Below are 15,134 nucleotides of genomic sequence, written 5' to 3' on the forward strand. Positions count from 1 at the left end.
GTGAAAATGTAAGAAAAATGGACGACCTAGACCCATTTTATTCTGGATTTTGGTATTTCTCTATCTCTATCTCTACTATATTAAAGTACCAGTTTAAACGGTCGTCCCGCGTCATCTTTTTACAAAGAACTCCTTGCATTTTTTCAAAATCAATCTGCACTCTTATAATCTCTTCTCTACTACTATAATAGAAGAGTTTATGTAAAAAATAAGATGCAATTATGTTTAAGTGAGTGTTAATTTGAACCTTGGTTATTGGCTTCACATTTACACCCACCTAATCAATAGAAAACATATATTTTGTGCTTTATTAAAACAAAATTTATCCTATGTCATATATATATAAATCGTAGCAATGCACGGGTATATGATTAATGATGATCAATGTAGCCTACGAGGAGGTTGAATTATGTGACTTACAACTCTGCTTGGTGATGCTATCTCTACCGAAAAAAGTTATGCAACTAGATTGTAATTCTATCAACTAGCCTATTAACTTAAAGCTAGGAAGATAAATACAGCCATAGAAACTTTTTCCTCGATCGTAACTGAAGAAGAATCCCTTGGCGGTCAAGAAAACAAAAACTTGTGCGCGCTAACTATATAGCTAGCCACTTCAGTTATGATAATATGGTCCAAAAAAAGCTATCCAACTAAGATCCAACTCAACTCGAATTCATTTGGACCACAATATGCTAGATCTGAATCCATATATTATTCTTCTACGCCACCGCGCGCGTTACTAAAAGGAAATTCGCATACGTTTGAAAGGGCAAAGAGAATCCATGCATGCGTGTGATAGATGTGCTTCAGGGTGTACGTGTACTTGAATTTTTTCCTTTTTGAGTCCTGTGTGGAGAATGACACAATGTGTGTGTGTATATATATATATATATATATATATATATATATATATATATATATATATATATATATATATATATATATATATATATATATATATATATATATATATATATATATATATATATATATATATATATATATATATATACTGCTAAGTAGTAGTAGAAACTAGAAACGGGTCGAGTGGACGACGACGACTATAGCTGTCCTCTAGCTATTTTCTGAAATTGCAGTTGTAGTAGGAGTAGGAATAGTGCAGTTCGACGAGCGCCCAGCCAATGATCCAACGCATTTCTAAATCGAGGGCTCAAGAATTGACGTCGATCGATCGGGAGATGCATTTGTGAAGTGAATAGGGACTGTTCTTGCGGCATATATGGAACGGTTTCGCGGAGATGGAATCGTGTGTATGAGAAGGAAAGAAAAAGAGGTATAGCAAGAGCTGGAACTTTGTGTGTCACACGCATGCATGCATGGAAGTGGTAGCTAGCACGGGACAAACCAACCCATGGCCATGCGTGGCCTCCTTTGGAACGGTTTCGGTTACCACGCAAGCTGATGGAGTGATGGGCGAGGAGAGGGATGATGGCAAAAGGGTTTGGCTGCGCGCGCGTTTGTTTGGAGGGGCAGCAGAGCGGAACTGACACGGAGGCGCGCAGTCTCTCGGAGAGGCGAAGGAGCGCAAGCAAAACCCGCCTGAAGAAAGCAAGGATATCGCAAGATATACATGTCTTACGCAGAAAGCAATCGAAGCAATAGTAAAACAAATCTAACCATCTTTCTGTACCGGCTATTAGGCTATCTTAGCCGCTTATTAGTGAACCACTCATCTTTTATTCTAAATTGAACTCCGTGAATTGTACAGTCTATACAGTGTAAGATAATGTTTTGTACGACGCACGATCGGCTGGTCATAGCCTCTAGTAGACTCTCTCTCGATCTCACACTATATTTAAAACTTCATTTGATAAATAGTGCAATCTACGCCTCTACGATATAAAATATCGTTTTGCACAGCTATATATGCAATCTGCTGAGCACGACTTAAGGTTTGGATTGCTAGGCCTATCGTCAACAGATTGTAGTGCAAAACACCGTTTTAAACTATAAACTGCACTAATTACAGAGTTGAGTTTGAATTGACAGATGAAAATAAGTAAGCCGCCCGAGACAGCCTTACTCGTGCACTTGTTTGTTTTAGTTTTTTTATGATTCTGATCACCAGAAGCTGTTGCGGACTGTCAAACACCCAGCTTTTCAGCATGCATGATTTTATAAATATTGTTTTGGTAAAAATTGTCTACAAGCAACATGAACATGTATGAACATGCATGATCGGTCGAGTCATCGTGATAAGAGGAATCAATCATTTTCTAGACTCTAAACTCTTGACTGCACAGTCGCGCAATCTAACACAGCACGCGCGCGTTTGTTTGGAGCAGAACTGACACGGGTGCGCAGTAGTCGGAGAGGCGAAGGAGCAACAAATAAAACCCCCTGGAGAAAGCAAGATCTCGCAAGATATACATGTCATACGCAGAAAGCAATGGAAGCAATAGCGAAACAAATCTAATCACCATTTTGTATCTGCTATTAGGCTCTCTAGCCGCCTATACTGACCCACGTCTTTTATTTTAAACTCAACTCTATAAACAGTATAGTCTATACTCTATAGGACAAAAAAAAGTTTTGCACGACCATATACACGACAAAAATAAAGTTTTGCACGATCACAGGCGGCTAGAATTAAAAACCGTCTATGATGTGTGTTTAACACAACTACACAAGCGGCTAGGATTAGAAACCGTCTGTGATGTGTGTCTACCACAGGCGGTTCCTTTAGATAGAATCGTCTGTGATGTGTCTATCACAAGCGATTTTTGATTGACCGCCTGTGATGTTGTTTTACATCACAGGCGGTGCACCACAAGCGGTTCCTGGAATCGCCTGTGTAGAGACTAACTGGACCGCATATATAGAGGTTTACTGTAGTAGTGTAGCTTTAGGCTATCTACAGCACAGCAGGCTCTCTATCTCAATCTTACGTTTTATTTTAAACTTCACTTGGTAAACAGTGAAGTCTACGTTATAAAATATTTTTTGCACAGTTATATACGCAATGTATCCGGGCCAGCTGCAGCTTTGCACGGGTGGATAGATGGATGGGCTACACACGCGTTTGCTAGTGATGACAAATAAACAGGCAATGAAGAGCAAGCAGGGCCAGTGCGCCAGCATCTGCGTGCCTAGCTACCATTAGCAGCGGTAGAGCTAGCCAAGCACGCAGCCGGCCGAGCTAGCTGTGGCGTACGTCGCTTCGCTTTCAATGCATCGATGGATGCCCCCGGTTGCCCTTTTCCTTTTGGGTTACCACCTGCAGGTTTCGCTGCAGCAAGTCATCGCCACTGCACCACCACCTCTCTCTCGCTCCTCCAACGTTTTGGGCTTTTGGGCAGGGCCACCGCGCACCACCCTAGCGCGCGCTCTCTCCTCTGCCTCTCTCTATATATACGCGCACATTCTCTCGCTCCGCTCCGCTCCTCTCACCGGCCCGGACAGCTTCTCTCTCTCTCTGGTACTGCTAGAGCTACCTAGCTAGCCAGAGCCAGGCTCTCTCTCTGTAGCTGGTCAGTGATCAATACTGCCGCCGCCCACAAATTCCACCTCTCAAGAACAGCGCTGCATGGCGGTGTCGTTGTAGCTAGCGTCGTCCTCGCGTCCATCGCTATATAATTAAGCTAGCTGCTAGGAGCCATCGGGAGAGAGAGAGATCGGGAGAGAGAAGGAAGTTTGATCCGGCCGGCCGGATCGGATCGGAGCTAGGTGATCGGTGCAGCTAACTAGCTCTAGCCATGGGCAAGAGCTGCGTGCCCCCCGTCGCCATGGTGCTCGTGCAGCTGGGCTTTGCCGGCATGAATGTGGTGTCAAAGCTGGCGCTGGACGCCGGCATGAGCCCCTACGTGCTCATCGCCTACCGCAACCTCATCGCCGCCGCCGTCATCTCCCCCGTCGCCTACTTGCTTGAGAGGTATACGTACGTAACCTGCCGGGGCAAGGCAAAACACATATGCATATATAGGGAGCGAGGGACACACACCATCTGCATGCACGCTCATCGTTCCACCCACTAATCAGTTAGTTCATGCGCGCGCGCGCGCGCACACACACCTTGCATGGAGGCCCGGCCCTCTAGACGTACGTCTCGTCTAGTGCGCTGACTACTACTAATTAATCAGTTAGTTCATCCATCGGCCGGGCGTACGTTTCAGTGCTGCATTAGCTAGCTCTTGCTTGTGAGATGAGGCAGTGCGTTTCCCCTTTTAATTCGATTTTCTTTCGAGAAACGGGCTTCCTTGTTCAGCTGGTCGAGACCGATTGTTTTGTCGATCTGGGCTCTTCAAAAAAGAGTCGATGCATGGTGAGCTAGCTAGCATCTATTAGTTGCAACAATAAAATATGCACACCACTCGGCCGCTGATGACTATAGCTAGCTAGCTTCTGAATTTGTACAACAATGTCTCCATTTGCCACGGAATAGATGGTTTATAGTTCTCTCTTGGTCTCCTTTTGCGTATAAAAATCTCTCTCTCGATCGATCGAAGGTAAACTGACACAGGACTATATATATTTCGTTTATATATTTAACCTCTCGCCTTATTATACAGTTCTTGGGGAAACGCAACGAAACTGACACAACAGTTGTGTGCGTGCAGACGAAGCGGGGCGACGATCACAAAGAAGGTGCTCCTCCAGATCTTCGTCTCCTCCATCTTCGGGTACGTTGTCGCGCGCGCGCTGCTTCTGCGTGCCGCCGTTGCTGCTGCTGCCTGCCATGCACGGCCCTTTTAATTTTTAGACGGCGATCGAACGGAGCGCTTTTTAGACGTTCAAGTGTCGATCCATCGGCACCATATATATATGCAGGGCGACGCTGAACCAGGTGCTGTACTTCGTGGGCCTCAAGTCCACCAGCCCCACCGTGGCGTGCGCGCTCACCAACACGCTGCCGGCGCTGACGTTCGTGATGGCGGCGGCGCTGAAGATGGAGTCGGTGCGGCCGGGCACGCCGGCGGGGCAGGCCAAGCTGGTGGGCACGGCGGTGTGCGTGGGCGGCTCCATGGTCATACCCTTCTACAAGGGCCCCGTGCTGGGGCTGTGGGCGTCCCCGCTCCACTGGCGCTTCGTCGCGGACCACGCGCCGTCGCCCGCCGCCGCCGCCGCACACTCGGGAGCCGCCGTGCTCGGGGACGTCCTCATCATCGCCAGCTGCGTCGCCTGGGCCGTCTGGTTCATCCTCCACACCAAGATGTCCGAGGGCTTCTCCGCGCCCTACACCAGCACCGCCATCATGTGCCTCATGGCGGGCGTGCAGTGCGCGGGCGTCAGCGCCGCCATGGACCGCAGCCTCGACGTCTGGAAGCTCGGCTGCGACATCAGGCTCTACTCCGTGCTCTACATCGTAAAGCGTCTGCTCGATCATGCATGGAAATGAAGTTGAACGATCAGTCAAATAGCCAATATAATGCTGATCGTGGCTCTGCTCTGCATGCGCAGGGCATCGTTGGCTCCGGCATCGGGTTCACGCTCATGTCGTGGTGCATCCAGGTGCGCGGCCCGTTGTACGTGTCCATGTTCAGCCCGCTGCTGCTCGTCGTCGTCGCCATCATCGGCTGGGCCATCCTCGGCGAGAAGATACGCGTGGGAACGTACGTTGATCATCAATTAACGTCGCAATCCGTTCACGGAGAGATTTTAATTAAATTAATGTCATCCTCCTCCGCTCCATCTATCCTTCACACTCTACCTGCATACAGTGCTGTCGGGTCCGTGCTCATCGTTGCCGGGCTATACATGGTGCTCTGGGGCAAAGGGAGGGAGATGGACAGGCCGGACCTCGACAACGACGACGACATAGCCGACGAGGAGACCGCCGTGGGCCTTGTTGGCTTCAGCGGCAAGGGCGGTGGCGCGGTCGCCATCGCAAGCAGCCGCGTCGAGGCCATCAGCCTGCCGGTGTCGTTCTCCACAACTAGCCCCAAGCGGCTGCAACACATCCACGGGTGAAGGGTGACGTGGCCGACGACGTGCGCGCGTGTCACTTTGGACGCGCCAAGAAATCTTTCAGGGAGCCATGGAGAGAGTGAGAGTGTGGTGAAAAAAAAAATAAGGCAAAATAGCTAGTGGACGGAGGCAAGACGACGGCGGCGACGATCGGATTGGAGTGGCACACATAAAGACTTATTGTATACGGTTGGTTGCATTGCCGTTGCAGCAGCGTCACAGCGTGGTTTGTTACAAACAGGAAACAAACAAACAGGAGTGTGTGATGATGTGACTGTACCTAGTGGAAGCTAAGGATTGCTTGCTAGCTTGGATGGCCTTCTTGTTCTGTCTGCCCTTCCCTTGCATTGGATTGGATGACCTGATTTAGTTCCTCCAAAGAGTCTCATTCATCATACAGTTCTCTTCTGCCGCTGCTTCTTCCATCAAGTGCAGTTTTTCTTTGTCCTCAGTTTTTGCATGCCAAACGATTAATAATTGGTCGAAAAGAGGAACAGAGGGGAAATGGCTTTTTTTTGTACCTTCACATACAGAATTTTATTTGGGGGTGTGCGTGGGGGATAAACTGAACCATTTGGGTAGTGTTTGGATGAAGGGGCGGGGAAGGATGAAGAGGGATGGGATAAAATTATTTTAACTTAACCCGTGTTTGGTTTGAAGGTCCAGAGTCAGGATTAAGAAATATTCTTTAAAAATGGTGGATGAAGTCATCCCTCAAAAAATAAAGGACGGGATTAGCCCAATGTTGATCCTGTCTCATCCCTCGTTGACACCGAACCAAACACCATCACCAAAAAGATTTAAGTGAACGCTACAATTCAAAGAAAGATCCCTGAATTCAAGAACCTCGTTCCGAGGCAAACCCACAGGCCATGGGCAGTTCGGCACGTAAGGAGCTGGCCCATGCTGGTTGACATGGTCCAGGCCCATGAAGAAGGCCGCTGGGCTACGCAGATACATAGTAGTGTATAGGAACAGGTCCATTTTAACTCCTCCAGGCTCCATCTATATTGTTCTAGTCTGATTTTCTCTCCCACAAACTGTAGACCTAGATATCTTATTAAATCAACAAAGCTAAATTACCTCTTTGCCCTAGATCGAAATGGTTTTGAAGGCGTTGCGTTTCTTAGTTAACAAAAAAATTGATAAGTACTTGATAAGTTTTTAAAACCATGATAAATGCCTCTAGGTTTCTCAAATTTCCATAGGAAACTTAGATTGAAACATGAAAAACTAAAAAACATTATTTAGAGATCTTGAAAACATCTCTTGAGGCTTAAAAAAAATTAAATTTGTCCTTAGGAAAATGAGAAGAAAAACATCCAAAAAGAACCGGAAAAGAAGTCCAAAAATATCCAAATCAATGTCTAAATATGTTTTAAAATCTTCCATGGCAAAAACATGAGACACAACCTGCATAAAAAGATGCAACATGCACTAATGTTGAATTCATTCATGATATGCATTCGCACTAGTTGCATTTTGATCAAGACATCACTTCCATACAAAAATGCATGGACCGACAACACGAGCACGTGCACGAAAGCTGAATCTCCGAGTTTATTCTAACCTAGTCAATTGTGTTTTAGAATTCACACTTGGTGCCATAGATTTTTTTTAATGATTAGGAACTTTGGAGGGAACCATCAAGGCCTTGGAAAAGGTCAAGGTGTCGATGAGGAGCAACAATGGCATCCACAATAGGAAGGAGATCAAGTACGACTCGACTGCAATTCCATCTCGTGTTCCAGAGCCAATATGCACTAAAATGGACGCCCAGGACGCATCTGGACTCCGATTGCGACGAATTTGATACGGCTGGAAAGATAAGAAGATTATCTAACTTACCCAACTGATCCCACCTTAAAATTCATCCAGAGTCAACAGGAGTCGTCGAAACAAGTCAGCACTCAGATTCTATTTTGGTGTTGCGACACCGTCTGTTGGGTTGTTGGGCCGTGTTTCGTGTTGGAGCCCATTAGGGGTACCTCCAGAGATTGTGCATGCCCCTAACCTCTATTTTAACAGCAGTTGCCACCACATTAGGTTTGACTTTTGCTTAGATCATATCTGTCATCAAAGAGTTCACCGTTCATCGGTTTGTGAGACCCCAACTCATAATCAACATAGTTTTGGTTGTGTTCTACTTGTTCTTGCTTGTGTTCTTGATTGCACTTGCAGGGATAAGCCTTCGTGGCGAGGTCACTCATGTGTAACAGGTGATAACCAACGGAGTCATGGTGTAGTGATTGTGAGGATCTATTCGCTCGGTGCCTTGAATAAGCAACGTCGAGATCTCCACCCAATCAAGTTATCGTACCTCACGGGAGATCGGGCCTTGCACTCTGTCATGTTTCATGCCTTTGTTGTGAAAGGTTTTCAATACATGTTTATACATCAATTAAAATGTTATAAAAAATTGTTGGTATTTCTCATTTTCCTAGAGCTGATTAAATCTAATTTTGGAAGCTTTGGCACATATTTTATTTAATCTAGATTGTTACAAAATCAACACGTCCTAAGATTAACTTGATCATACCGCGTAATGCATGAAGGAATACAGATATCTAAATCGATGCTAGTACTCCACGGATATTGATTAAACCATCACAATTAACATAAAAAAGATAAACGAAGAGCAGATCTAACCAAAAGATCTGCATCACGATAAACAACAATATGTGTACGACTGGAATTGAAGAGCACGAGCGGACGTGCGAGGCACACTTTCTAGAAATCTGATTCGCTCTCTCTTAACCTGCTGTACGGCAGACGCATGGACGGCAGGGCAGAGAAGCGACGACGTAGAGAAAATGAGGAGATGATGAGTTATGTGTGTAACCCCCCCTCTAAACTTTATGAAGTATGTATCAGACTTTTGAACTAGAGGAAATGATAAAACCACTTTTAAGAGTTTGTTCGGTTATTTTTAATATATATATGGATTGAAGGAGATTGATACGAATTGCAAGAGATTTTGATTTAATAGGAATTGAAACTCCCTCAATCCCCTCAATCCTTATGGATTGGGATAGAGTCGAACAAGCTCTAAATTAGGCTACGGAGTTAGTTTTTTCCTAGTATTTATGACCTTCCTGTTGCCTACTACTGGCATGTCATACTTGGTGACCACCCGAGTGAAACCGACCGGTGGGCATGCCGGCACTAGCGCATGCGCCCTAGCCAGCTACAGGTAGGCAGCCGTTCTAGCTGAAGCCAGAAGGTAGGTAAAGGCGCAACTGATACGGCGTAGGAATACATCATCTTCTCCCCGCTCACGTGTATGCACACGCATGTGAGGGACGCAGGCTGCTAAGCAGCTTTCCGTTACGACCAAAACATTATCAACTGATGACCAAACAAGTATGCACTTGCTCAAATCAATTCGCTTCTCGGTGGATCTCGGTAGTAGCTCCTACTACTGAGTTAGCATCATGCAGGATCCATTAATCGTTAGATGTATTTGATTAATCAACTAACCGTGTCGACTTGGATTCGCGTACGATACGGGACGACGACAGCAGAAACAGAGCTTGGTAGGCCAGATCTCCTACGCGTTGGGCCCAATCAGTCGCATATATTATATATCTGGTTATCTTTCGCTTTTCCTCTTCTCTTCTCTCCAAAGCTTGTTTGGCAGGGCATTTGTCTCTCTAAAAACAGTTTCGGCTCTAGCTTAGCCGTTTACCAAAAAAAAAAGTTCTCCCATAATTTTGTAAATGAGCCAACGTATTAAAGTTATGCGAGATGAGCGAACAAGGAAGAAGGTATAGGACCTAATCGAAAAGCAAGTTGGTGGTGGGTGGACTAGTTTGCAAAATTTGGAGAAGCCTTTCGTTAGTAAAGAAACATCTACGACGTTATACATGGCTCTGGTTTCTTTTAAGAAAAAACCAAAGCTAAAGCCCTGCTAAACATTACATCACCTGTCCCGTATTCTAAACTAATTTTAGAAAAGTGAATATATAATTCCAGGTGCTCCATGTAAATATGTATGAAGTTGTCCAACATACAACGATTAAAAAAGGTAGTCCCAAGTCCCAACAACAGCAACATAATAAGGATAATCCCAACAACACAAACATAACATGCTAATCCAAGGCAGAGACAAAACACAAGCTACTAAAATATGATCTTAAAGGAGACCTGAACACACCGCCCTACACATCCAGCAATATGGCAATAAAAAAGGTGTTAAATGGATTCATCTAAAATACATGTAACACACTTTAAACTTCCTTTCCATTGCTTTTTTTGCTAGGTTGTCTTTGGTAAGGACTATGTTCTTGATAAGATACCACATAAAAACCTTTATCTTTAGAGGAATCCTAAGTTTCCATATATGATGTCTTCTAGGTGTAATATGCGGTATTATAAGAGCTCGATACATTGACCAAACCGTAAACCGATCATGTTGATGTAGAGACCACTCGAACGTGTCTCTCCGATCAGTTAGTTGAGTATTCACAACCGTGGAGTTATTACCAACAAAGATCTTCGAAAAGCCATACTCGGAGGCTGTGACTTTCTCTACGTTCTTTTTCTTTTTCGTGCAATAATGATTATACCTCGGCATATGTATAGCAAGATGCATGAATCAGCGCCGCCCTATTTAAAAAAAGAAAAGCAGTTTAGCTTTTTGGTTAAAGCAGGTCAGGCTGAGCGTTGCGTTAATCATGTTTATGTTGGGGTGGTGTTCAAAAGAGAGTTTAGACCAAGTGAAGCACGTTTCGTTTTATAATAATAATAATCAATGCCTGTCTAGCTAGGAAGAGACAAGGATTGAGAACAATGTATAGTACACTTACAGCTACATATAGCTGAAGACAAGCAGTAAAGCGGCAGAGCACAAGTCAATTTCTACTTCGTCCATGCATGTGGTTGAATTAATGTGATAATTTATTGATGCTGGTTTTCTAAACCTTCTCTTTACAAATGTGTAGTGTTTAGCCTTAAACTGAAAGGACTCGTCTGTTGTTTATTCTGTTTCCATCCATCGAGCTAGCGGACATGGTTGGCACTGCGCATCATAGAGCATGTATAATCAGACATCAGCATCGTTGATCAAGAGAGAGAGACACAAAAGCGCGAGCAGGTACCTGCCCCCACCACGGGAAGACTCCGTCAACCGTCATGGTGCACGGTTTTGCGATGAACTGAGACTTGAGTGCCATTTTAGCCTCCAGCACGAGCGCCGCGGCACGGCTGCTGCCCCCACCCCGACTCACTAGTGCGAGGGGATACGGATAACACTGTGTCCTTTTTATATTATAGCTGAATGCCGGCGCGTTGCAACGGGATTATATAACATCAGTATACTATGATAACTTATATATAAAATGTGTGTTATATTGTTATGATAAAATGTTTCATAACTAATTTGTGATTCTGGTCATACATAAATTTTGTTATTTATAATCTATCTATTTTACCGCTACATTGTAACTATCAGTATCATGCAGACTTTGTTACGATTTGCACGGTCTCATCATTGGAGAGCATGTTCCACACATACCGGAAGAAATTTCCTCGTACATCGTTAGTCATCAGACACGTACCACCATACACTTTTGCTTAAACAAAAAGGCAAGTGTGTGTTTGCGAAGAGAATTAAAGACAAGTCGGCACAAAAGCTACCCCAACGGTGGCGAGGATGATGAACTGGTCATTGTTGTCGGTCCTCCCCTGCGTCACCTCTGGCGCTAAGATGACGCCACAGTCCTCGATATAGTAGTCGTCGAACGCGCGCGACATACCGAGTACTGATGACTCTTGGCTGGGCTGTAAAACGAAGAGCACCCCGGGCTCATCATCAAGGTAGTACCCCTGGCCGTTGCACCACCGAATGCGCTACTCCTCTACATACATCGTGTTCGAGGATACTCATACAACGTCAGCAACGACCATCGTCTCAGCGCACAAGAATTAATGGCCAGTCAGTAGCGACTTACGTGGCAGGTTGGGCTTCAGGTGGACGATGAGTTGGACGACGTGATGGCGGCGTCATCGAATGCGGTGCCCAGAACAACCCGAGAGTCGCCGACATTGGCGACGACCATGAGGTCCCCCTGTTTGATGATGGACAACGCGGAGCAGCCGCTCTGCACCGCATCCAAGCGGCAGCTGCGCCAGAGCATGTCGTACATAGCGGCACATATGGCCACGTAGGACTGTTTCTAGAGGTCGAACTGGCAGTCACCAAGTTTCTTCTTGTCGTCGATGAGCGACCCTAACGCGAGTGCCTCCTGCTAGTGGTGTTTGTTCGGGGTTTTCAAGTAAGAAACATGAATTCATGCTTGGCGTTGGTTTATAAAAATGACTCACGAGTTAGATCCATGGATAAAATATTACGAAGAATAAATGTCACGCATGCAAAAAAGAATTTAAGTTGAAAACATTATTCAAACAAAAGAAATTGCATGCAAGACTCTTCTTTAAATACTACTCGCTTCATCCAAAAATATAATTCAAGAATCTTGGTGATACTTATCTACTACTACGCATTGTGCAAGGGTAGCAGGTGGGCTTGGGGAGAGATGTAGTAGATGTGTTTTCTGTTATAGATGTAGACATAAACACACATGTGGTGTATTGCTAGCTACCGCTAGCATTTGCTTGAGAGGTCGTGGGTTCAAATCCCTTTGGGACCATGTGTATTTTTTTAATTTTAGCTAGGCGTCGGCTGTACGGGGAATGAGAATGGGAATAAGCTTTGCGGGGAGGGGGAATGAGAATGATAGATATAGAATAGTGGTAGAACATGAGAATGAACCGTACGCGGGGAGGAGGGAATCGGAAAGGCAGAATACGGAATGGGCAGAACAGGGAATGACAGAACGCGGAATGGCCGACTACTATTGCAGCCTTAATAAGTAGAGATTTGAGCTTTGCTTCCCAAAACAGCTGATATTCATTGCTACCGAACAGCAACATTGCACTTCCGCCCCAGTTCAACCAGCTATTGATGTCCAAAGGCATCTATGCGAGTTCAAAGTTCAAATGTCAGAAATATTTTTTTTCTTAAATAAGGGTATGTTTGTTTCCATAGCGTTAAAATTTAGCACCTACTAAACTTTAACACTTAATTACTGTTTGGATACAAGTGCTAAACTTTAGCACAATACCACTAATTAATGCCTCAACTAGCAGCTGGACAAGAGCCGGTCCATGCGGAGGAGAGAGAAGCGGGCTTTCGATGGGGGAGAGAGAAATGGGGTTGGGGGCTGCTTTTAGCATAATTTAGCATGTATGGTGGAGCTAAAGTGCTAATTGGTGCTAAACTTTAGCACAACATTATTGTTCCCCAAGAGCTAAACTTTAGTAAAAAGTGTAATACTAAACTTTAGCAAGGAGAAACAAATGGGACCTAAAGCCAGAAACGCTGCCACATCTATGCAGGTTCAAAGACCTCTTTGGATCATGAATAGAATATTATAATCTAGATTATAAAATATAATGAATGAAGTGCTTATATTCCTCGATTATGGTGTATTAATTGTTCTTGGTTTAAGTCTAGGCTTATTGTTGCCTCACTTTTGGGGTTAATCACCAAACGAATCCTAGGGCCGGCGTAAGGCGCGAGGACCGTCAGCGACTACAGAGAGGAACTCAGGTCCTTTCTGCGGGCGCATGGATCGTTCGCGTATGGGTGACAGATCGTTCGCAAGGCACATAGAGGGCTTCATGGATCTCCTGCAGAACCTGGATCTCCCCCCGGGGGAGCCTGTTAGGGTGGAAAGATCCTAAGGTTGTTTTAGGATAGGCAGGCCACCCAAGATGCCTCTAAACAACGTAGAGTCGAGGCAGGGGCGAAGCTACAGGGTATGTCGAGTGGGCCACGGCATACCCTGTAGTTTTAGCCCAGTTAAACCTAGATATTAGGATTTTTAACCCCACAAATCCAGCGACGGTTTAGTTGTTTAGCGGTGTTCTCGAGAAGGAAGAAGCCATCGTCTGATCGTCATCGCTCCAGCAGCAGCGTACCGGTACTGCGTGGCGGCGCGGGGAGAGCCGGTGTTCGGCCGGCCGTGCTGCCTCCAGGTTCCAGAACACCGCCAGCCCGCCACCTCCTCCTTGGTCAGAGAGTCGTGCTGCCTCCAGATTCCAGAACCCCGCCACCGCCTCAAATCCTTCACTAAACAACAGGTGATTATATAATTTACGTCCACTCCAGCTGATTGCATCTCCTAGAGTGTTTGGTCGTGCTGTGTTTTTCTATATTTCACTTAGATGATGGATTATTTATCATGGGTTCATTGATTGTTCTCCATATATTGTTACCAATTTTTTTTTGTTGAATATAAATTAGTTCAGTACCTTCAGTTCATACATAATCGCAATTTTTTTGACAACAACAAATTATCCTTAATAAGTTGTTATTCTTATACAGTTAATGAGATAAATTATGAAGAGGACAGGAGATATCGCTTCTCTTTTCCAAAAACATGCAGCAAAGAAGGCTCTTGCTAGTGTTGCTACGCCATCTCCTTCCCCATGTCCAGCTGCAGTTGAGACAGAAGAGCAACCTCAGGAGCGACTAATTGAAAAACAATCGTCTATCCGATCAGTTTTATTGACACTAGCACCACCTTCAGGCTATGACATCAATCGTCTCCAACTTGATCCAGGTGAAAGGCAACCCGTTCAAAGTTATCATGTTAATGATCAAGATTCAATTCGAAGAACATATATACTTAAAGGTCCATTCAAATGTTATGGGCATGATTTTCCAAAAAGGAAGATCGGAGATAGAGATCGTGACTTTAATGTGGTATGGTTTTATAATTATCATTGGCTTGAATATAGTGTCAAAAAGGATGTTGTGTTTTGTCTTGTATGCTACTTGTTTAAGAAAGGTAGTGGGGCAGATACATTTACTACAAGTGGTTGGAGAAATTGGAATATATGAGACAAAGCACCTCTTAAACATGAAGGTTCTAAGGCACACGCTGCAGCTCAAGAGCGATACAATGGCTTTGTCAATCCCAATGTTGCAATTGATAATCATATTCACAAATGGAGTGATGAGGATCTTTATCTCTATAAGATCATATTGACTTATTCACTTAGATGTTTGAAGTTTCTTTTGCATCAAGGGTTGGCATTTCGTGGACATGGTGAAAGTGAAGAATCTAGCAACAAAGGGAATTTTCTTGAATTTCTGAAATTTCTTGCAGAAATAGTGAAGAAATGAATAAACATGTCTT

General features: G+C 44.7%; 1 protein-coding gene across 1 annotated transcript; it reads left to right on the top strand.

Annotated features, from left to right (window-relative positions):
• Positions 1-3,419: 3,419 nt before the first annotated feature.
• LOC100279365 (WAT1-related protein) lies at positions 3,420-6,238 on the top strand. The gene is given in 5 exon segments (NM_001152382.1): positions 3,420-3,895; positions 4,581-4,643; positions 4,792-5,326; positions 5,422-5,573; positions 5,682-6,238. Coding segments are annotated over 5 exon segments (1,176 nt in total). The 5' UTR covers positions 3,420-3,719; the 3' UTR covers positions 5,932-6,238.
• The last annotated feature ends 8,896 nt before the right edge of the window (positions 6,239-15,134 follow it).

This window comes from Zea mays, chromosome 3 (genome assembly GCF_902167145.1).
Source record: "Zea mays cultivar B73 chromosome 3, Zm-B73-REFERENCE-NAM-5.0, whole genome shotgun sequence".
Lineage (NCBI taxonomy): Eukaryota > Viridiplantae > Streptophyta > Magnoliopsida > Poales > Poaceae > Zea > Zea mays.